The following is a 24,194-nucleotide window of genomic DNA, read 5'->3' as shown; positions in this document are numbered from 1 at the left end:
GGAAGGCAGAGGGGGACAAAAGCTGCCGGCTGCATCCGCTGCCAGCTCCTGCCTCCCTGAGCCTCCCTCCTTCCCTCCCTGCTGCCTGCAAATTCGGCATCCCATCGGGTGCTGGATACAGCCACGCTGCGGGAAGCACACCGGAGCCAGCAGAGGGGTTGGGATGATCCCCCCTCGGCAGGGATATGCCGAGGTGTTTGTGCTAACAAGCCCAGGGTATTATAATTTCAATGGAATTTAAAAAACAAAATAGTCCTCAGACAAACGACTCTGCAGTGCCTCTGCCAGGGCCTAAGATCTGCTGCTATCTATTTTTTAATAATTGAGGGTAATAAATATGTATTTCTTTCTCCTTTCTCTCCATACGCCGCAGCTTGTCAGCTCCCTGCGTTTCTCCTCTGATCAGACCCCATCTTTGCCGCGCGGAAAGGAAAAGAAAGGGAAAAAAAGAAAGAGAGGGGAGAGAAAAAAAAAAAAAAAAAAAGATTCTTTAAGCAAAAAGGATTAAAGCCTTGAAAGTAGGTCTGCCCGAGCTACTCGGCTCCTCCTGCTCCCTGCCAGCCGCAGACAGGGCCAGGGACAAGAGGAGCATCCCCAGGCGGTGGAATCCGTCCCCGCGGGCTGTTTTTGGGTGCAGATCCCGGCTGGGCAGTGGCAAATCCCCCCGGGGAACGGGGCTGTGGCTGGGCAGAGCCGCTGGGTAACTTGGCAAACCGCTGCTCAGAGCCAGTTCTGCTTCGGCGGCAGATATTCCCCGGCTTATTATTCCCTCTGGTTTTCAGATGGAGATGTTGGCTCGAAGACGTGGAGAGGGTTTGGCAGTGGGGCTGAGCCCGGGCCAGGCTCCGGGACCCCCCCATTCTCGGGATGCTGGGGCGGAGGAGGCGCTGGTGTGAAGGAGGCGGCTATTTATAGCTTCCCTCGGCTTTTGTTCCTTTTCCAGTAGAGCTCCTCTCGAAATAGAAACAGTGCCGACTGCGCGGCCGCTCCCGGGGCCCAGCCTGGATGCGGGGGGCATCTCCCAGCCCGGGGCGGGGGGATACCCCAAGCTATGAAATGCTTTTGCCTTGGGCATCCCCCCATCCCTCATCCCTCGAGACAGGGTGGTGTGGGATGGGGAGTGGAAGCTGCCCCGCTGCTCCCCCCGCGTGCTGGTGATGCCCATCCCGACCCTGAAGGGGATGAATGGCTCTGAGGGGAGCATCTCTGCAGGGTGACAGCACTGGGTGCCCCTTGGGAGAGCAGGTGAATCCCTCGGGAACGCCCTGACACGGTCTGTCCCCGTTTTCCAGCTCAGTCGCTTCCTCTGCTTTTCCCTCCCAGCATCCAACAGCATCCCCTTGCTCCCCCCACCCCCCTCCCCACTCCATCTCTGATCAATATAGCTGGGAAAAACAAAACAAAACAAAGTAAATATTTAATACGATCCAGGGAGCCACAGCGAGCACTCCCCCCGTCTGTCTCCTCCAGCAGCCGCTCGCAGCAGCTCCCCGGCCCTAATGAGCCTGAGTGCAACAGGGATCGATGGCAAAGGCAACCTCCGCAGAGGGGTCAGCTCTGCCACATCCCCTGTGCTGCTCCGGAGCTCAGGCTTGGCCCCCTGCACCCCCCAGGGCTGCCCGCCCTCCTCATCCTCTTCCTCGTGCCCCGTTTTTCCTCTCCTGCGTCCCCTTTGTCATTTCCAGTTCTGGGAGGGATGAAGGTTCTGCTGCTCCATCACAGCCACACGGGACATGAGCTGTGTCAGGCATCAGCTCCAGGCTGGGGGCTTCCTTGGGGTGTGGGATGGGGCGTGTGAAGGGCTGGATCCAGCATGGGATGAGTGGAGCAGATCCCTTATGGATGGAGGTGGGAGCCTCTGGGAGACCCCAAATAACTTTAGAGCTGGCACTGGCTTTTTAGCCAGAACCAAGACAGTGTTTGTGTTTGTGGTGGGACTGGGTGTGCCTCCTCCTCCTCCTCAGCCTCTCACCCCCTCAGCTGCATCCCCTGGTGTCCTCCAGACACCCCAGGTGCTGACAGGGTTTGGGAAGTGCCAGTGCCAGGTAACTGGCAAGCTGGTCCTGGCAACGCCAGTGCAGGACCTGCCTCACTGCACTCTGGCTCTGCGTGTTTTCCAAGTTTGGTTGGTCCCTGTCACTCCAACACCAATGGAGCTGCCAGATTTCCTGTCCCCCTGACCCAGCTGCCCTGTGCTGGACGGTCCCATTGTGCCCAGCACCCATAGCAGAGGGACCAAGCCTTGCCCCCAGCCAGTCCTTCCATCAGCTGGACCTGTGCATCCCCATGCAGCCCTGTCCTGCCCTGGTGTCCCAGCAGGATGCAGAGGTGGCACACAGGAGGCAGAACCCAGGAGGGGCACCAGGCTGTGCTTCTCCGCCACCACAACGTTTTGCAAATTGTTTTTCCATGGAAAAGTCAGGTGTCCTTGGTAACACCTGGGATGAGCCCACAGCTGAATTCCATCCCTGGTATGTGATGAGGGGGATGCCCACCCTGCCTGATGCCCCTCATCCAGCACTGCCAGACCTCCAGCACTGCAAAGCCTCAGCCAAGCTGAGCCTGGGGATGGGAGCTGCATTTACAGCTGGAAAACAACCCAGCGTGCCCCCAGCACGGGGCTGGGAATGTGCATCTCCTGCCTCCCAGGTGATGCTGCTGAGATCTCCCTGCAGCTCAGGGTCTCCCAGCAGGCAGGGGGCTGCAGAGGTGCCAGGGCAGGACTCCCCCTGGGAAGTGCAGCAGTGGGAGCACGAGCTGGGACAGCGGCGCAGGTCCTGCGTCACAGATGCAGCTTGTGGCAAAGTGCCGAGGAAGTTTTGCAGCAGCATTAGAAAATGTTGACATGTTTTTTGAAACAATTTCAGATCTGATATCTGCGCCAGATTGAGTTTGTAACCAGCTTTATTGTTTAAGCCTGCTGGGATTTCATCAAAGGCGTCTGCTGTTTACCCAGAACCATTTCATTGGAGAAAACAGCAAACAGACCTGCATTTCTATCTGATTTCACTTTTCCCTTTTCCTCCTGAATTTAAGTGCTTGTGAAAAGCATGGCTGATAAGGCAGAGCCGTGTGGATAAATCCCGAGGACTGGCAGTGGATGCTCTACCAGCTGCTCCAGCTTTATTAATAGACTGAAGGCAGTTGCTGGACCAGCTGCTGGGTGCCAGCCTGGAGCGAGGCACCCGCCTCGGGGGCAGCTGGATGTCCCCAGATGGTTTTGGGATCTCCATCCCGGCAGGCTGAGCCGAGTCATGACTCCTCAGGATGCCGAAGGCTGGGAAGAGGATCCACGCAGAGCTTTTTTAGTGCTTTCAGTGTGAATTCAGATTTAAACTGTGAGGGAGCCAATGCCTGTCCCTCCCCAGGGAGTGACCCCAGCAGGCAATGTGCTCTGTCACTCCCTGACAAGCCGGGCCAAGGCAATGCAGCCACGGGAAGCAGAGAAGGATGAAGGAGAAAGCAAACTAGAAAGGGGCTTGGTGTAAATGCATCAATCCTTCTCTCACATCCCTGGGGAATCCAGTGGCTGCCAGCCTGGCTCTGTCTTTTGCCCATTGCTGAGCTTGGAAACACACTGGAGAGGAGGATTTGGGGCTTGAGACAGAGCCCAAGAGGCTTTTACAAGGAGCTGACCTGGGGGCTGCAGCCCCCTCTGCTGCAGATTGCATTGCTCCAGGCATCTTCCCACGGTTGCATCCTGGTCACCATCACCAGCATTGTTTACTCCAGGGTTCAGCATCTACCTCACCTGGGGATGGCCTTGGTGGCTGTTCCCACTTTTCCTGGCCTTTGGAACAGAGACACAACGGGCTGGGGTTGGTGGAGTACATCCCACTGCCTTTCCCGGGGTCCCTTTGGCACCTCCCAGCTGTCCCAGGTGCTGGCACTCCCTGGGCAGGTTGTGCCAGTGGCACCTCGCCGGCACTCCGAGGGCTTGTCCTGCCCATCGATCACACCTGCACGCTGACAATGTAATTTTTATCTCCAGTTGTTTATTTCTCAGACAGAACTACTTGTAAATTCTGAGAAGAATATATATCCCTGCGCATGACAGATCCAGCACATGGCGATTAATCTGCCCTCTTAAGACCTGAATACGAAAGTGTCCCAGTGTCACTCCTAGATGGGGTGTCAAGCCCTGGGGCAGCGCTTTGGGGATATGCAGGGACCTGATGGCAGAACGTGCCCAGGTCCAGGTGACGCTTCCCAAATACTTATTGCACTTCCTACCGGCTCCAGTGGTCCCTGACTGATATTCCAGCTCTCCAGACTCAGGCTCCAGCTCCTCTTTTTGGGAGGTTTATGCAAATAGGCTATTTTTTTTTTTTTTTTTTTTTTTTAATTCCTCGCCGCTGCTGCTCTGCTGTGCCCCAGATAGCAGAAGTGCTGAGGACAGGTGTTTGCGTCAGGTCCTGCGGCACCGCGTCCGTCCCGCCCGGCCGAGGGGAGGAGGGATGTGCCGAGGGGACACCCCGGGGGGAAAGGGGCAGGGAGCAGCCAGCAGAGGCCAAGCATGGAGAGGGGAAGCTCCTTTAATGGCTGCACTGCGCTGGTGAGGATGGGCGTTGATGGCAGTGCAGGTCTGTTCCGAGCCCAAGCGTGGCTCTGTCCCCAGTGAGGGGCAGGACAGGGACTGGGGTGTCAATTTGAGCTCTGCAGCATCCCGCAGCCCCACTGGCAACACCCTCTGTGTCATAAAGCCTCTTATTTACAACGTCCTACTCGGGAGCATCTGGGAAGCGAAGCGCGTCATTTCCAGGGAGAGCAAAAATGCTGCATATTTCAGTGTCTTTTGAATTTTTTAGGTTTCCCTGAACTGTGCTAATGGGTTGGTGGTGGCGGGGGGGAGGTGAGGGCCCAGCCCAGCTCCCGGCCTGCCTTGCTGCTCCGCCGCGCGGCCATCACTGCATTGCTGCTCTTAAAATATTCAGTGCTGTTGGCCACAATTTCACAGCGGGTCAAAGCGCGCCGAGCCAGCAAGAAGGAGGGAAAGTGTGACAACGAGATTAACCCCGGCCCGGCAGGCCCCGGCCGTGCTCGGCAGGCTGAGCACGATGTGCTGCGGCCACCTCGTCCCAGGGGACCAGCAGACAGTCCAGAGGGGCCACGACACCCAAAATCCCTCTGGTTGCCCAATCTTGCTGAGTCGGTGGCATCACCTGCAAAGTGGTGAAGGCACATCGAGAGCATCCAGAGTCCTGCTGGGAGGACTGAGCATCCCCTCCTTCTCCAAGCTGCTGCAAAGCAGGAGCCTGGTGATGCAGTGGGATGAAGAGCTGAGGATCCCCCCAGTTCTTGGGGACGTTGCTGAGAGCTCTCAGTGCTTTTCACCCCAAGAAGTTGTGGTTCCCAGGCCTTGCACAACCATCAGTTGGTGCAAACGGTGGAGCAGCAGATTTACAATGCAAAGAGCAGCTGCTTGAGCCCTGTTTGCTGACAGGGATTTAGTAATCCTGTCGTCAGCCCAGAGTTTGCTCTCAGAATCGCTGGCTTTGGCTGCCAGGCTTTTCTAAGTAAACTTCTGAGGCCGGGGGAAAGCAGTGAAGCAAAGCACACGGTCTGTGCCCACCGTGCAAGGGGCATGGTGGGTGGTGTCTGTGATTCTGTGTGGAGCCTGGGATGGATGAGGGATGCTGCCCACAGGGAGAAGGTGTGTGCCAGGCTGGGTCCTGGAAGCCACGTGTTGTTCAGAAGCTGGAGACCCCCAGGAACTACCTCTTGCATGGGCTGCACACCCTTGGGCTGGGATACCCTGGGTGGCCTGGTTGGCTGAGGTTGCTCTTGTGTCTCCTGCACCTTCCTTGGATTCTTGGTCGCGTGCCACGACTTCAGAGCTCGCCACCAGCAGCACGGATGACTGCGCACGCAGGCGTGGTGTCACCTGCAGGAAGTGCTGCAGATGATGGATGCTCTCCTGGGGTTTTAAGGGCGCTGTGGCTGATTTATTAGGGTGTCTCCAGGGGTCATGGTCATGCCACTCGTCTCCATGGACAAGAGGTGGCCGCTGGGTTGGGTGTTCTGGCAAGGAGTTGGCAGCACTGTGACCATCCTGCTGTCCCAGGCAGCCACCTCCAACCTGAAGGCAACCAGCCCTGTGGTGACACCTCTGTCACTACCTCATCCCCAGACACACCCACTCATTCCCAAAATCACACTTCCCAAGGGTGCAGGGGTGTGTTGGTGTCTCTGCCAGGCTTGGGGCTGGACCAGCAATGCCCTCCTTGAGCCAGCCCCGTGGTCGCCCTCCCGCACCCTGTGCCGGCGGCTGGCCAAGCTCTTCTCCCTAATTCTCCTTCATCCCTGTTAATGTGCCACCAGATGTTCTCATTATCCATTTAAACATATAATCCTCCCCCGAATCCCACTAAGCTCCTGGCCTCCCCGATACCTCATGGCAGTGCGTTCCACAGGTTAATTATGCATTTTTAATTAATCACCAAGCAGAGAATGACCCATGAATAAGGGATATGAAGATCCTTCAACTGGGAATAGTTGGCAAATTGTCCCCAGGCGGGGCCATGCTGGTGTCATGGTCCCCTTGAATACCAAGACTAGCTCTAAAAATTCCTGCTTTGTGGAGGTTGTGACAGAGCTGTGCCTGTGTGGATGGGACCCCTCCTGTGCCTCATGTCCCCCTCCAAATGGGGAGGAACCACATCCCCACCACAGCTGTCTCTGTCCCACCTGGAAGTGATGGAGCAAGCGCAGAGAGGAGGAGGAATGAGGTGGGGAGGGAAAAAAAAAATCACATGTTGTTTTAAAAAGGCATTTTTGAGTGAATGCTGAATAGGGTTTGGGAAAATTGCCTTAAAGGCCTGTTCTCTGCAGGGACGGAGCTTTTCATGGAGCAGGAGTATTCTGAAACTTAATTGCACATTTGCACGGGCTAGTGTTTTTATTTCTCTCAGGTCTCCGAGGTGGTCTTTGAAGATTGCTGTCTCTCTGTAATGGTTTTCTTTATCTCAAATAAATTCTGCACACCTGCGAGGTGGAGCTGCTTGAAAGAAATTATGTCGGAATTGGCTCTCGATTTAATAAATCTGCAAATGGAACTGGGATGCAGAGAGGCGAGGCGGTTGGTGGGGCTGGCTGCACCTCCTCCCTGCTCCCCACCTCTCCTCTCCCTTCCCTTCTCCACCAGCCTGCTCTCAGCCTCCCCGTGGGCCGGGAAGAGTGTGGGGCTGAACAAAGCGAGTCCAGATCCTGCCTTTTCCCTCTGCCAGCCACTGCTGGCACATCTGAGGAGGCTCTGAGCTGAATTTGAGACCCCTCTAATGCCCACCTGGCTGCCTCCTCCAGGAACGTGCAACCCTGGCACAAACCCATCTGTGCTTCCAAAAGCTGCCATTAAGATCCCTAGTTCTAACTTGATGGAGATGATGCTACAAGCTGAATGCCCAAGGGGTGTTCCCAAGGAATGTCCTCGGGACCCTCCTTCAGGAAAGTCCGATTATCGTTCCTGGCCTCAGCTGGGAGCTGTGGTTTGCCCCAGCAGCTCCTCCTGCAGCCGCCCATCACTCGCTGCCACCATTTCTCCTTCTCCAGGAATCAGTTCCGCGCTCCCCAGCTCACCAGGGGATGTTTAGCCAGCGCTCCATTTTGGAGGCAGCGCGAAGCACCGGAGAAAAGCCTGCGGCAGGGCTGTGTGCGGCTGCAGCAGGCAGACACAAATCCCCGGGCAGCCGGGGCAGCGTGTGCCGGGCAGCCCCGGCTGTCAGGCGGAGAGGGATGGGCGGCCGCGGGAGTACACAGACAGGTTAATGGCAGCCGTGGATCCTGCACAATTGGATTTCACCTCCCCGCTTCTTAAGGAATCAGCAGCTCTCCCTTGCTCAGAAATCCGGCCGTCCCCCTCCTCCCATGAGCCTCGGGATGAACTGTCACCCGTTGAAAGCTCACCAAGGGCCATTCCAAAGCCTCCCTCCCCTTGCCGGGCTCCCCAGACACCAGGTTGCCCTCAGAGGCTGTGCCACCTCCTGTGCGAGCCCGTGGCTCCAGGCTTCAGGTGAACAAGGCGCCGGGAGATTTTATTGCATTGCTGGATTTTGTTCCACTCTGTTATTCGCCACGATTGAATTTGCTGCCGTGGAGGCAGGAGCCGGCACAGCCGGAGCTCCCTCGCCGCCCGCGCCGCTCCGGTGGGACCATGACCTTGTCTGGGTGCCTCACTTAGCCCTGGGCTGGGCAATTTGGTGCCGGCGAGGGAGCTGGGCGTCCCTCGGCCTCCCACTGAGCATCCCACCATGGTCCCGCTCTGCTGCCTGAGCCAAATCCTCGCTCTGCTCCACTTTTAAGCGTTGACCTTGGAAATGCTTTCAGGGAAAGCATCTGCCTTCCCAGCTCTCTCCTCTCTTTCCTACCTGATTATGTCCCTGTGTCCTCGTCTCCCTGAGCAGCTGCTGAGGTTTCAATGCCATGGGCATCACCACAGTGCCTGAACCCCTGTGCAAAGCATTCCCAAGTTTTAGTCACACTCGCTGGTTCATGGTGTCAGCTGGGAAACAGCATCTCACCTTCCTCCTGCCCTGCTCTTGCACTTATGTAAAAAACACCTCAGTTTCCTGAAAATGTAGTTTCTTGGCTCGTTTTCTCTTTGGACAGAAAGCTGTGTGGCAGCAGAGCTGGCAGCATCCCACTTTTCAGTGCAGGTGGCCTTGGATCAGAGCAATCCTCTGTGGTGGCACCAATCCCACACCAGCACAGGACCTGACCCCAGCCCTTAACAGTGACAGGGAGCCACTCCCAGTGCATCGGGAAATGAGGGGTCAGTGGGCAGAGCCATCCAGGAAAGCTGTGGAAGCCTCGTTCTCTCAGTGTTGACAGCCACAGCTCTTCTTCCCCACCAGCTGCGCCATCGCCTGTGCTCCGTGATTGAATTAGGGGGCTGTAACCCACCCCCCTCCCGCCCGGTCCCCGGCGCGCCGGGCTCAGATGCTGAACTCGAGAGCCATAATTTAATAAGTCTCAGGCAGACAGTGCTCCGAGAGCCGTCGGGATCTCTCGCCTCTTCCCTGCCCAGCCATGCACTGATTTATGCTCCCAGGTGATGGCTGGGATTTTGCCCGGGATTTGTGGTCTTCCGGGGTGATCTTTTCCCAAATCAGGAAGCTTGTGGGGTGAGCTGGGAGCAGGAGCAGGGTCATGCAGGCTGGGGTGAGTGTGGTGTTCATGCTTCACTAGGCTGACCCTTAATCTGAGGAGGAAGGAGAGATGAAGGAGCAGAGGGACCCCGTTCCTTACAGCAGCTGCTGCTCTTGGGCTGTCTGGGCACAATGAGTTAAAAGTTGCAATTAGTAAAGTGCTGACGGTGGAAAGGTGGGGTGGAAGCAAGCGGCACTAAATGAATCCTGAAAGGTTATTCCAATAAGCAGCAGCACAGTTTCCAGCTGCGCTCACTTTCCTGGGAGCTGGGGGACAAGGGAAGGGATCCAGGATGAGTGACACCAGGTGGGATGAGGGATGTAGCTGGAGGATGCTCAGGTGCCAGCAATGCCTGCTGGAGTGGAAAATATGGCAGGGGAATTAAAGCAGGAGGAGGAGAAGCCACCACATCCCAGAGATGCTCATCCAGGGGTGTGGTGGGCGAGTCCTGCCCGTTCTGTGCCCCCAGTGGCATTTCCACATGGTCCAGACCCTGCCACAGGCGTGGAGCCCCGTGCCCCATGTGCACGGGGAGGAGTTTGGGGAGTGGTGTGAGCCACGCTGCTGGGGCAGGGAATCCTTGAAGTGTGGAGAGTGGTCTGTCAGCCACAGCGGGGGCTGCAGGGAGGAGGATCCCGGGAAAGGCGTTGTTCTTCCAGCTGAGCAGACAGGAGCCAGCAGTGGCCTCTCCCTGCCAGACATAGCTGTTCCAGCTCTCTGCTGGTGCAACACCACGGAGCTATTATTAGACTCCAATTTTCTGTGGGTAGCTCTGAACTCCCCGGTGCCTCCAGCAGCTCGGCAGATGCCAGGGCAGAGCGGGATCTGCTGGCACTGGTGGGGACAAGGGTCCCTGGTGAGTTCAGAAGGGTGTGGATGGCAGTGAGGGGTGGCAGAGCCCCCCAGCGCAGGGACACAGAGAGCTGAGCACCACAGCCGGGTCTGGAGCTGCAGAGCAAAAGGCAATTAGTGGTCTAACGAGAGCTTTGGCTGATGAGGAGGGCACAGAACCCCTGGAAACACTTTTTGGGTCAGTGGTAGGTGAGAGAGATGCTGCCCCAGCAGAGACATGGTCTACAGGGCTCTGCACCTCAAAGCACATGTGGATTCCACAGATCACTCCAAAATGGAGCCACAGCATCCCCATCCCTGCTGTCCATGGCCGGAGGCACGTGGAAGCACAAAAGGGTTGTGGCACACCCACAGGGCAGCCCATCCTGTGCCAGAGGAGGGCTGGGGCTGGCATGACATGGCATCTCCTTGCTCCCACCCTCTCCCAGCCTGGTTTCCAAGCAGGAGTGTTTAAATGCCTTTTATGTTGTGACTCAAATGATAAAAGGCCTGAAAATGGGACTAACAAAGATGAGTTGTACTTCAGAATAAAAAACCCATGAAAGCAGCAGATGCTGTCATAGGAATAAATTGTATCAACAGCAATCAGATGGGAAGTGAAAAGTCAGAATGGAGTTGCTCTGTCTTTCACGCTTCCAGTGAAAATTTCTGGGTCCGTGAATTTAGCCAGAATCAGGTAGGATGAAAGACTTTGTCTGACAAGGCATTTCAAAGGATCTGGGAACCTCCAGAGATGTGGCCACTTGGACAGGGAGATGGGGCCCCTCAGTTTTAATGAGCATTTCAGTTGCCTTCCTTTATCCTTCTGCCAAGATCTCATTTTTGTTTTCTTTTCTTTTCCCTTAAAACTGCCGATTTCCGCTCTTTGCAATTTGTTTTAACTTTGCAAAACGTGCGTTCAAGCAACACAACACGAGGAGGAGGAGGGTAGAACATCCCCATCACTGCATCCAGGCCAACCTGTTGCTTCTCACCATAAACCCCTCCTTGCTGTGGCCAGCCCGGATGTTTTGGCCGCTGCCGGTCGGCACCACCAACCTTCAGCATCTTCCCGGCCCTGCAACGATTTCCCATCTCACCATCTCCCCTTTCCACAGCGACAGGATCCTTCACAGGCTGTAATTAATAGAAATTAGACTGTCACGACCTTGCAGCCCCATCCCGTAATTACTTGGCCTTGCTGTGTTGGAGGCACAGGGATCGGTGGCGGGCTCGAGAGCCGCCGGTGATGGGAACACATCCCCTTATCAAGCTATTTTTATTAAGCTTTTAATGCAGGCATTTGCCTGGTGCTGGGGGATGTGCAGCATCTCCACAAAGTCCACTCCCGGAGGGATGTTCAGGGGGATATTTTGGGATGGAATACCGGCACTGGAGCGAGACAAAGCAGGATATTAGCAGAGTGCTGTGTCCTGACCACGCTCATCGCTTGCGCATTAATTCCCAGCACCCAACTGCTCCAAACATTCAGATTTTAGGGGTTGGCAAAGCATTGCTGCTCAGTCCTCAGGTCCCCCACATCCCCACACACCCCAAGAGCTGTGTGGGAGAGTGACAATGCCCAACATCCAGCTGGGCACATGGCATTTCCTACTGGCTCATTAAGCCTCCGAACGGCCCCGGATGCCGGCCAGAGGAGCGGCACAGCTCAGCTATTCACACAGCTCTGCTTTTATCACTGCCTTTTTCACGAGCTGGTAAAAAGTTCAGTGCAAAGCACAGGAGAGGTCTCTGAAAGGCAGCCGTGCTCATGACCCAGCATGCTGGCTCCAGTGGGGATGGGGTTTTGCTGGAATCTGCAGTGCTCACTCAGCTGCTGACCCGCAGGGATGTTCACTTGGAGTGCTCGTGGCATCACCCTGAGAGGAGACCAAGGGCACAGGGAAAGGTGCTGCTGCCCTTTTTGGGTGTGGGAGAGAGACCTGAGCCTGTGGGCTGGGCTCCAAATGACGCCAACACTTCTTTTTTGGTTGGGGGGAAGAAAATGTGACAGAGCCAGCAGCTTTGATGCCTGCCTGTCCGTCTCCTTCCCCCCTGCTGCAGGCAGAATGATGTGCTGCTGAATGAGGAAGAAGGTACACGACAGGCTCCAATTTGCCCTCTTCTCCACCAAACACAAGGACATCCAGTAAATCTCAAATGCAGAAAGGCTGAAAAGGGATGATGAAAGGGAGCCCATGCGGCACGGTACAGAATTCGCCTGTGGATCTCGGGGGCACAGGACACCGCTGGGGTCGGGTCCTCAGCAGGATTACAAGTTTATAGGACTAATGCCCTCCCTATTAGCCGTGCTTGCATGAAACCATCTTTGCCTCCGCCTGTTGGGCTGCTGTCCACTCCCGGCTCCAGCCAGGTAAAGATCCATCCAGCACATCCCCGCTTTTCCACAGCCTCCAGTTTTTCCATCTCCTGTGGATGTGTGCTGGATGGGGCAGCCGAGCGTGCACTGAGAGCCCGGGCAGCTGTCACTTTGCTCTTCCATCTCATATTTGCTCCGTTTTGGCTGTATTTCTGATCCTAAAGAAACCCTCCGTAGCTCTTGGCCAGCTGCTGGCAGGGAAAGGGGCTGGTGAATCTGCTTTCTCTACACATGAGCTTGTTCAGCGTTTGATACCGATCTGGCTGGTGCTCAGCTGGGGTGGGTTTTGTCATTTCATCTGCAATTGTTTTGCTGTAAAGCACCTCGAAGGGTTCACTCCCCGGCTGCTTTACAAAGGACATCGTTCTTATTACTGCTGTGAATGAACTGCTTTGCATTTCTGTGAATGGGAAGGAAAACTTGTCACCTCAGGACAAAAAGGGAGTGGAAGTATCTGATGATCCCCTGAGACGCCTCAGACAATCCACTAAGCTCAAGTCATCCTCCTGTATTTCTTTCCTCGGGGGCAATTGGAATTATTAGTCCCTTCTCAAGGACCTCGAGATGTCCCTGTCCTTTGCCAAATTCTATCCCGGCTTCACTGCAGGCTGCTGGCAAGTCCTGCCAGAGCCCTGTCCTGTGCTGGGGACCAGCAGAGGCTGCCTGGTGCCTGCTGGGGGTCAGGACAGCAGTGCCAGTAGCTGGTGAAACCCCTATCCATGCCTGGAATCCTGCTCAGGGTGTTCCCTGGTGCATGCTGTTCTCTCCTGGAGAAGCAGGAGCATCTTGGTGTGCATTGACACCTCCAGCCACAGCAGGACCCAAGGGTTTGACTTATCCATGCACAGAGAGATGTGCCTTTCCCTCCAGCATTCCTGCATTCCAAAAAGGTCCCGGTGGCTTTTGAGATGCACACAGGGGCACAATAAACCCTGCAGCAGACCCAGGAAAAGAGGACGGTCTGTCTCCCCTGATGTCCAGGGACAGGACATGGGGGAATGGTTGCACCAAGGGAGGTTTAGACTGGACATGAGGAAGCATTTCTTCACTGGGAAGGTGGTGAGACCCTGGAGTAGGTTTCCTGGAGAGGTGGCTGATGCCCCAAGCCTGTCAGTTTCTCAGAGGCATCTGGACAGTGCCCTTAATAACAAGCTTTAGCTTTTGGGCAGATGGAGCAGATTATCATTGTAGGTCCCTTCCAACGGAAATAGTCCATCCCATCCCATCCCATCCCATCCCATCCCAGATCTGTCTCCAACTGCTGCAAGCAGCAGCCCAGGCTCTGATTTAAACAGTCTTCTCCCAAAGCTGAGGTGCTGGGGTTGTTCCCTGTGCCTGCAGCTACAGGACCAGCAGCATCCCACTGCAGTTTCCCACCAAGGGCATCCCTGCCGTGGAAGGTGTGCTCAGAATTGGGGTTAAGCAGATCAGATTATTCTGGGAAAACACACTCTACACTCCCTCTGTTTCTGCGTGTGTTAGTCCTGAAAGAAGCATTTAAATTAAACAAGTTTCTATAGCCAAGTTTCAATCCCACAGCCACTTCTACCATTGACCTCCTTTTTCCCCCTTTTTCTTTAGCTTGAGAGCAGGAGGAGGAGATGCAGACAGAGAGGAGTGCTAATTAAACAGGGAGTTCCACATTAGGGTACAAATCCTCTGGACTAGCACAAACCCTGCCAATTTCTGCATTTATTTATTATTTTTTCAGTAGAATTGTAATTTCCAATGGTGCCTCCAGCACCAGGAGAGAGTTCAGGGGCTGCTCTTGGAGAGGATTAGCACGCTGGAAGCATTATTACTTTCCTTCGCTGTGAATTCAGGAGTGATTCCCTGACGGCTGCACTCTATATAGAAGTGAATCGGTGCTAATTTGTTTTTTGAGGATCACACATCCACCAACATGTGAAAGACAATCCTGCTTCTCGATGTATATTTTGAGCCAGTGCTACAGCAAACAACGGAAAATAAGCAAGCAAAGGAAGCCAGACCTCCCTCGCCCGGAAAGCCAGAGCTGGAAAAGAGCGGACTTACATTATTTTTTGTCTGTGTGAGTTGGTTCTGCATCTTTCCAGAAGTATTTTGGGTTTTGGCCCTGCTGCCCATGGCAATAGAGAGCAGGGGTTTGGGCAGCTCTCACACGGAAAGCCTCAGGGACGCTGTGTTGGACGGGATGTCAGAGAGACTGAGCATAAAAGGCTCCTTATATTTTCCTGTTAAATCATCCTCGGGTTTAACTGCAAGAGAGGAATAAATGAACTAATTGAATCTGTAACTATGGAGGGACTGGGCACCTGGCAGGGGAGCAGCAGCCCCACCACCCATCGCTCCTCTCTCTTTATTTGTGTGATTCAGAGGGACGTGGTCTGTGGGGAGATATCAGAGCCGGCTGAAATGGAAGACAAAGCTATTGTTTCAAACAGAGTTATTGATTTTTACATTATTACACTATGAAATTTATGGTCTGGTTTCAAACTGCAATAGGAGTTAATGACCACCATCCAGAAACTTCCAGGTGACCTTGGCCTTGACTTTGGTGGGGGAAGGTGAACAGCTCCAGTTACCAGGTCAGCAAATGTAAATTGAGGTTGCAACACCCTAAAGGACTGGATTTTGGGGTGCTCTGGCCCTGGGCCTCCGCCCTGAGCTTGAGCTCACAGCAAACTCCAAGCTGGTTGACAGCCATGATGGAGTGAGAGAATTGGACTTTCTCAGCTCCAAACAAAAGTTGTTCTTGCTGTTAAGCCACATTTTGCCCCCAGCCAGAAACACCATGATGTCCCCAGAGCTCCTGAGCACGGTTCTCCATCCTCAGCTGACCTCCCAGCACAGCTTGGCTGCCCAAGGGTTTGCTCCTTTCAGTCAGAGCTGGAGAAATGCAAACCAAGAAGCTCTGGGATGGGTGAGGAGCACCCAGGGACAGGAGGCAACACAGCCCAGAGCAGGAAAAACCCTGTGAGGGGGGAGAGCAAAGGGCAGTGCCCAGAGCAGGCGGCTGCCTGCAAAGGCCACGGCCCGTTCCTGATTCCAGCTCTCCCATCTCAGTCACAGGAGGAGGATTTGCTTTCGGAGTGACCAAGAGGATGTTTGTACCAGTTAACACATGAGATACTGGTGACACAGAAGGGTTTGCAAAGGCACTCCCCAGTCTACAGCCTTTTCCTGGCTTTTCTTTAAAACGTACCTCCTGATGCATCTTTTGGCACCAGTCCCTTCCCAAAGCTTTCCTTAGCACTATTCCTTCCAAATTTCCTTGTATGCTTCTTCCTGTGGGAACAGTGTTTCCACTTGCCAGCCAAGGAAGGCAATTTCCAGCTGCTGGAGAAGGTTTTTTTTCCTTGTAGTGCCATCTCCCTGGAACATCCCTGACGCTGCACCCCGAGCTAAAGTCTTGTGAAGCCAGTAGCCTCCAAGCTCATCTTCTGCCTCGGAGGTCATAATTGCCATTAAATCACAGCTTGCCTAACCAAATTATGCAAAACCGAAATTATCTCCAATGATTTTTATGTTGCTGAAATGTTCCAGAACTGCCGGGGTGATGACTGGGGGATTGGGAGCAGCTGTCACTCCATCAGAAACCATAACTCCAAACAGCTGGGATCTGTCAGTTATTTATGACACCGGTCGCAAAAAAAAAAAAAAAAAAAAATGATGAAGGTGGATGGGTGGCTGCCACTCTCTGGCTGAAAGGCAGCTCGTGCAGAAGCAAAGCCTCGTGCTGTGTCCTGGTGCTGGGAGCTGCAGCTGATGTTTTGGGAGCAATGCCAGCGAGGATGTTCCTGCTGCAGGACCGTGGGGCAGCACCTAAGGGGCTCTGCACAGAGGCTGGAAGGGAGCTGCTGCTCACTGGGGAATTTAGGCTTTGTGACAGTCAGCATGGGCATGTTTATTTTATCCTCTGTGTTGCAAAAAAAAAAAAAAAAAAAAAAAAAAAAAAGAGAATAATCGGGAATAAACCCTGCAGCTGCTAAGCAGGGTCTGACACTGCTTTGTTGAACCATCCCAGATCCTGAGTTTGGCTCTTGGCTCATGCCCAGTTGCTTTTGTTACTCTGTCCTTGCCTTTCATCGTCCTTCACTTAGCTGATGAAATTGTGAGCATTTGAGGCTGCTTTTTCTCCCTAAACAACAGTTTCTCTCTATGTGAACATCCAATTCTGAGGTCGTTCCCAAGTTTCAAAGTGTACTTTCCCCCCGGGGGTTGTAGTCATGTCTTTGTGCACCAGCTTGTTAGGGGTGGATTTTGAAAAATCCTTTGATAGATCCAGGGTGGGAACAGGACAGGAAAACCTCTGTCTAGAGCTCAATGAGGTGCTGGTATTAGAGCAGGTGTAAGTTTGGCCTCAAAAGAGGGTGAGCGATGAGGAAGCTTCTCTCTTTTTGATAATCCCGCCTGTGAGCAGATGCTTTCTCCCCACTTGTAGCGCACTCCAGTTAAGTATTATTATTTATATTATGTAGTAGCTATGCATAGTGTTTTATGGCAGTAAAGATACATAAATCAGCAACCAGAAGACGAGGGCTTTGCTTTAAAGAGCTTATAAATCTAACAGCTTGAGCAGCCCTGGTAATGGACACAGTAAGCAGGCAGTCAAGTTGCATGTAGACATGAGCTAAGATGGGTCTCCCAAAGCAGATGGCGGGTTTAGGAGAGATTTGGAAGAGAAGCAACTTGCTCCATCCTCGAGAGCGGATTCTCCTGCTGGAGAATTAGACAGGCTCTGACCCATATAAGCTTGTCCGGGTGGAGAGGTGAAAATATCCATCTGAGAGAAGCAGCTTGCCAAGAGGGAATGGGCAGGGGGTGCTGGAGTTTGTGGCAGGGGTTGTTCTGCAGGTGCATCCCCCCAGGGACAAAGCCATCCTTGCCCTAGGTGATGTCTTGGCCTCGAGTCTGAGCCTCCTAATGGAAGTAAGTGGCATCATGTTCTAAAGAAACTGAGTCCCTGCCTGGCTTAGAGGTACAGTAAAGTGTTCTAAACCTCAAAAAGCAAGAAAACTGCTGGGGCAGGTACACATGGCTCTCTGGAGCAAGTGGCACTGCAGTCAAGAGTCCCTGCCGTGGTGGCAGAGAAGTGCTCCAACCCTTCAAACCATCTATCTTTGATCCTGGGTATCAAACCAGGGTTTTTTTTTTTTTTTCAAATTTCTTCCTGTGCTGGCACCGGCCTGGGAGGAACCCGGTCTGGGCTGGAGAGAGATGTGCAGTGTCTGGCTGATCATGCTGGCTCCGGGCGTCTGCATTCTTCTGGCTGCCTTCAGCTCTTGCACAAATTGAGGCTTCACACTAAATGCATTACACTGTATAACAATTAATCCCGTGCTACATATAGAAAGTCCTTACTCATCAATAATGCATGTGGGAGGAGTGATTTTCACTCTCAGTAATAAGGCTAAGACAATGGAAACAAGCAGGTAATGGAGAACATTTATAACGATGTTAATCTAATAATGAGTCTAATGCTGTTAAAAGTAAGACTGCAAACTGGACGCATCCAAAGATAAATTATTTCAAGCATTCATTAACTGATGCCTAATTAATGCCCAATTAGAGGGATGTTACATGGGAAATGGTTTGGACAGTCAGACGAATTCATTCCAATCGCTGAAACCTCAGTCAGAAGCAGGAGGCAGCAGAAGGACTCGGCGAGCAGAGGCTGGGGTGACACAGCACATCAGTGGGAGAAAGGCAGGAGATAAACACCCCTTTGCTGGTTTTATCCGTGTCAGCGGGGATTTGGTTTTACTCACTTCACCAGCAGGTTTCTGGAGGATTTTTCTGTGCTGCTTTTGAAGCTCTCCCTCCCCGGTGAGCTCCAACACTCGGGCTGGTGACCCTCTGTGTACCTCACAACCTTTACAAGATGAAGTTGAAAGGGCTGAGTCAGGATAACAAGTTAGACAGGGTCAAACTCTCAGGAGAGCTGGGCTGGGGCCCCTCAGGAGGCTCCCATGGTGTTTTCCAGTCTGGGAAGCCCAGTGAGACCCAAGTGCTCCTGGCTGTCACGCCCCAGTGGGATTTGGCTGCTGGATATCCCAGTGCTGGTGTTACCAGCCTCAGGGGCTTCATGACCTCTTTGCTTTTTAGGGATCTCATTCCCAGATCTAAACTGGGACCAGTCCCAGAGCATGCCAGGAGCAGCTTCTCACAGCACTAAGCACTCAGCAGGCTTTACAGGCTTGGAGGGAAGGCCTCCTTGATGAGACCACAGGCCTGCTGTGCATCCACTGGGGAGTCCAGACCTTCAGAGAATCACAGATTGCTTTGGGTTGGAAGGGACCTCAAAGAACATCTAGGGCAGGGACACCTTCCAGTAGGACCAAGTTGCTCCAAGCCCCATCCAACCTGGCCTTGGACACTTCCAGGGATGGGGCAGCCACAGTTTTTCTGGGCAGCGTGTGCCAATGCCTCACCACCCTGGCAAGGAAAATTCCTTCATTATACCTAACGTAAACCTACTCCCTATCCAAATCCTGTTCACCTCTTTTTTCCTAAGTACCCATCCTTCTGTTTCCCCATTCTCCTTACTCCCAAGATGCAACAGGGAGAAAGACATCCCTGTCTTCTCTTCCCACCATCCTATTCTCGGGAAGCTGAGAACCAGTAACAACCCCAGCCTATCCTCACCGCCGTCCCTGGCTGCAGGAATCCCATCTCTCTCTCCATAGGAGCTCCAGCCATTAACTCACAGCTGCCTGTTAATTAAAGAGATGGACTCAGTTCCCTCTGACCTTTACCTCCGGAGTTATCCCTGCAGGCAGCGAGCTGTTAAACGCTGCGTTCCCTTTCGGCAGGAGCCTCTGCCTTGGCCATGCTCCAGGGAGGCCTGCGCTGCCTTGGTCCATCACCACGTGCTGCTAACAGCCTCCTGTCATCACCATCCCTATACATGAAATCCTGTATGCTCCCAGATCCCTGCCCGGCTCCACCTCCCGTCAGTAATCCCGTTAGCCTGGCAACTGTCGTGTCACGGAAGAGCGCATAAAACTGTTGTTTGGAAGCAATATGTAATCTTCCAACCTGCTGCGTGTAGCTGGGAGATGGTTTATTGATTCAGACCCTTGTGATTTGGTATTTGCAATAACAGACTCTGCATGTGGGAGATCGTCACAGCACTTGTGCCTGGCAGGGTTTTACTAATAAAACGTCAGACCTACGGAAGGCGCCGTGCTCCGGTGCCACCGAGGTAAGACGGGGGACGTGGAGTCGTCCCACCTTGGTGGAGCACATCCTCGAGTTAAAAAACCCAGCAGAATATATCTGCAAACATTGCTTTGTCTCTCCCATCGCAGGATAATCACAATATCCTCAGGATACCGCTGTTTCCCAGGCTGTGAGTGGCAGCCAGGGCTCCCGTTTTGGCAGGGAGCGCTGGGTACTCAGCACGATGCTCCCACCAGCGCAGCCCCTCGCTCATCGTGCAGAGGCACGACAGCAAAGCCAAAATGCTACGGCAGTGACTTGGAGAATGTTCCTTTTCCTACACAGCCGTAGGAGTTGTCGCGAATTCAGCGTTCCCGACTCACCAGCCCTTTTTGGCAGTGGTGCAGGGATGAGACATCCCTCCTGGTAGCCCATGCTTCGTTTCTGAAGGGCAGTGCCTGGAAGTCATCCCCCTCATTCCCATTCCCAGGCAAGGCTCGATCCGATGCTTTGGGCAGCAATGCTATTTTTTTTCCTATTAACCGCCCAGTCAGCGATGACTGGCTCTTGCTGGTGATTTATGGAGAGCCTGAATAACCCAGTTTATCTAAAATATGTGGCAACTTTGCCTTGAAAGGATGGGTCTAGATGGACAGGTCACTGCTGTTAACTAAATGGCAGTAGATCTCCATACCAGGGAAAAGGTAACAGCAATCATGCAGTTACATTTCAAACACAATTAATAAGAAAACAGTGAGGTTTTTGTGCCTCCAACTCGTATTAGGCTGTAGGCACTGAAAAGAGGGACTGTAAAAGCCCAAAGGGTCCTGGCTCTTGGACTAGCTGGTGATAACGACGTGGAGTAATTAGAGATGAACTCCACTTCCACTCTCGTTTTTCAGATTAGTACAAGCTGAGTAGCACTCGTGGGCAGGATGGCACCGGCAGCTGTGCGCTGCTCCGCTGTTACTCCTTTTCCCTGTAAAGTCCAGAGGCAGAATTCATTAGACATGAGCAAATTTTGCATGTAAGAGGAAAAAGCCAAATCTAGGAGGAAAATCTGAATGAGAAATGACAAGTCTGGTGCAATGAGTCTGAAAAGCCACTCGGCGCAGAAGGAATAGCCTGAAAGCAAGCCTGGTGCGAGGAGTGGGAGCGAGACGGGAGCGGGGCGGCGAAAGCGGAGCTCTGAGGAGCTGAGCAGAGGGAGGGGATGATTCTGCCTCGTTCTCTGCCTCTCTGCTGCGAGAAAGCCCCAGTCACAGGCACATACTGTAGCATTAGAGGATGCAATATGCTTTGCCACAGGACATCCATTTAAAAATATGTCTGAGCATCCCACTTCCAAACGGAGTTTTCGGCTCAGCCTTTTCCACCAACTGCTGACAACATATTTCCCTGTAAATCACTCGGGTTTCGGGGTGGATGGTGGTGTCTAACAACTGTAGTGAAAGGAGACGGTGGGGATGGGTCTGTGCCTTTGGGGGGAGTGGGATGCACTGCACACATGTAATTTTGGGTGGTTCACTGGGAATTGCTGAATCTCTGCAGCTTCTCCTCTCCCGATATGTGCAGGCGATTTAACAGATGCATTTCAAGAGGAGTGGGGGGCACCTGCGAGGGTTTGAATTTCCTCTGTTTGCTCTCACACCGCGGCGTTTCCTTGCCTGCAGGCCAGGGGCTCTGCTGCCTGCGCTGCCAGCGTGAATTCTCACCGAGAAAGTTTCTCCTGCCTGTTCCGGGCTGGGAACACAACCAGCCGCCTGTTGCAGGCAGGGAGAGGAGGCAGGGAGTACTCCATACATCACGTTTTAACTGCCGTGGGTGATGAGCCTACTCATCACAGCCGCGTGGGTAATTCATGAGCAGAGAGGAGGGCTGAGCTAATTGGGGGCGTTTTTCACCCGGAATAGTCTCCACAGCAGCGATGGGTGGGCGGGAGGTGCCCGGTTCCCGCTGACGCCGCTCTCCCCTCTCTCCGCACAGGGGGGTTTGCGGAGCTGCTGCTGGTGCTGCTGGGGCTGAAGGTGCCCGGTGCCCTGGGCTGCCCCACCGACTGCGTGTGCTACCCCTCCCCGATGACTGTCAGCTGCCAGGCTCACAACTTCGTCACCATCCCCGAGGGCATCCCCGAGGACAGCGAGAGGATCTTCCTCCAAAACAACCAGATCACCTTGCTGCTGCGGGGCCACTTCAGCCCTTCCATGGTCACTCTCTGGATCTACTCCAACAACATCACCTTCATCGACCCCAACACCTTCGACGGGTTCATCAACCTGGAAGAGCTGGACCTGGGGGACAACCGCTACTTAAGGGCTTTAGCTGCAGACACTTTCCAAGGGCTGGTGAAACTCCATGCCTTGTATCTGTACAAGTGCGGGCTGAGCTCTCTCCCCAGCGGGATTTTCGGTGGCCTCCACAACCTGCAATACCTTTACCTGCAAGACAACCACATTGAGTTCCTTCAGGATGATATTTTTGTTGACTTGGTTAACCTCAGCCATCTTTTTCTCCATGGAAACAAGCTCTGGAGCCTCCATCAGAACACGTTCAGGGGACTAATAAACCTGGATCGGCTGCTCATCCATCAAAATCAACTGCAGTGGATTCATAGGCGGGCCTTTCATGACCTCCGAAGATTGACCACCCTTTTCCTGTTCAATAACAGCCTCTCGGAGCTGCACGGGGACTGCCTGGCCCACCTGGCAGCCCTGGAGTTTCTCAGGCTGAATGGGAACCCATGGAGCTGCGACTGCAAAGCCCGTTCCCTCTGGGAATGGCTGCACAGGTTCAGAGGCTCCAGCTCCAGCGTCATCTGTGAGTCCCCTGAGCAGATGCACGGCAAGGACCTCAAGGTGCTAAGAGCAGAAGACTTTAGGAACTGTTCAGGGTCCGAGTCGCTCCACCAGATGAAAACACACACCTTCTCTACGATGGACAGAGGAGCCTCCAAATCCCACCACCCTCACCACTCCTCCAAGGAGAAGGGCAAGGAGCGAGGGGCTGAGAACAGTTTGCACAGCAACCAGCCCGCCGGCTCCCGGCCGGGCTACCGCAAACCCGGCAAGAACTGCACCAGCCACAAAAGCCGTAACCGAACCTCCAAACCGGTGTCCTTGGGGCCGCGCAAAAACGGGCAGGAGGTCCCAGACTATGTGCCTGATTATCAGCACAAATACAGCTTTGGGGCCATGCCCACGCTGTCCCCCAAGCGCAAGGGTAAGTGCACCCGGCGGACGCCCATCCGCCCGCCCAGCGGGGTCCAGCAGGCCGCCGGCTGCCCGGGGCTCAGGGCGTCGCTCCTGGTTTTTATGGTGGTGTTGGCGGCCGTCATCCGCTGAGCCCCCCAGCCCCGGCCGCGGACGGAGCGGAGCTGTACTGCCACCAATCTACAAAGGACCAGAGTTTCTTTTCTTCTTCTTTTTTTGTACGTGGCTCAGCGTTGGCCTGGCGAAGGGAAGAACGTTGTCTCGGCTTCTGAGGGTTGTCTCCGTGCCCGGCCGGACTGTGCCGAGCACAGCGGGAGCAGATTAAAAGGCATTATCACACCTTGTCACAAACAGCCTAACCGAGCACCTACAACAATGGCAACAAAAAAGCCAACCTTACAAAAAGCAGATAACAGGGATGGTAACCAATGCGTCGGTGACAACACCCGGACAAATGGACTGTATCCATGCTCTTGTGAAATCCCGTTCGTTTGAGAGCGCTCCGAACGACCCCTCCAATTACCTGAAGGAACATAATTGCTGTAAAAACCATCACCGATTAAGCCTACACTGTTTCTCTCTGAAAGTGAGTGCAAGGACACTGATACCGATGTAATAAGGACATTTGGTTCTCCCACGTTTTAGCCCTTTTGGCTCCAAACCCAGAGGCCAAAGTTGGCTGGGAATCTCTTGGAAGACAATCTCAAACCCCTGAATATCTCAGGCATTACAGCAGAACAGGGCTTGCCTGCTGGGCTTGGAGTAGCCGACAACCAAAGGAAAGACTGATTAGAGGTGGAATAAAAAAAAAAAAAAAAACCAAACCCAAACAAACCCAACACATAAAGAAATGAGGTACCTGCAGGAGGTGTGTTTTTTGTAACCATGTTCACACATCTGAGAAAAAAACCCCAACAATTGCACAGGCTCCCCCTCTTCCCCTCAATTATCCATATGTGTGTCTTACAATGTTTATAAACTATATGGAAACTGTATCTTCAGAACTAAGGATTGTATTATTGAATTTATAGCAGACCAGTATATGATTTTTTTTTTTCCTTGAGAAAACAAACCGGCAGCAGTGCCTACAGATGCTGAAAGCCATCGGGCGGGCTCAGTACACGCGGGGGAACCACAACGGACCAATGTTCTCAGCAATTCAGAGCACTAAACTTTGGGAGGGGTTGGGGGGTGGTTGTGTGCGATGCAGCAAAGTCTCCATACCCAGAGAGCCAAAATTCACCCTTACACCCTAATTTGTAACTGGCGGAGGGGAGAGAGAGAGATTAATTAGCCCAAATAAATAGAGCCGTAGGGCTCTGTCTCCGGAGAGCACTCGAGGCCCCGGGGACGAAAGGGGATGGTTTTGGGGCTGGAGGCAGAGAGAGGCTTCCCAGCCGTGGCAGTGGACCTTCATAGCTGGACTAAGGTTTTCACTGGGGCAGCAAGGAGCAGCTCCCAGGCTGCAGATAGACCTGACAGAGTCA

At 53.6% G+C, this 24,194-nt stretch overlaps 1 protein-coding gene across 2 annotated transcripts in view; it reads left to right on the top strand.

Annotated features, from left to right (window-relative positions):
• RTN4RL1 (reticulon 4 receptor like 1) overlaps nucleotides 1–23,702 on the top strand; it is a 30,179-nt gene extending 6,477 nt beyond the window's left edge. For both annotated transcript variants that reach the window (XM_053961026.1, XM_053961027.1), the window contains exon 2: nucleotides 21,485–23,702. In XM_053961026.1, the coding sequence (XP_053817001.1) occupies nucleotides 21,485–22,839 (1,355 nt within the window). In that variant the 3' untranslated portion in view covers nucleotides 22,840–23,702. The remainder of the gene's footprint in view (nucleotides 1–21,484) is intronic.
• Nucleotides 23,703–24,194: the final 492 nt, after the last annotated feature.

Source organism: Vidua chalybeata, chromosome 20 (assembly GCF_026979565.1).
Source record: "Vidua chalybeata isolate OUT-0048 chromosome 20, bVidCha1 merged haplotype, whole genome shotgun sequence".
Taxonomy (NCBI): Eukaryota; Metazoa; Chordata; class Aves; order Passeriformes; family Viduidae; genus Vidua; species Vidua chalybeata.
Note: the sequence above shows the minus strand (reverse complement) of the source record. Positions and strands in the feature narration are given on the sequence as shown.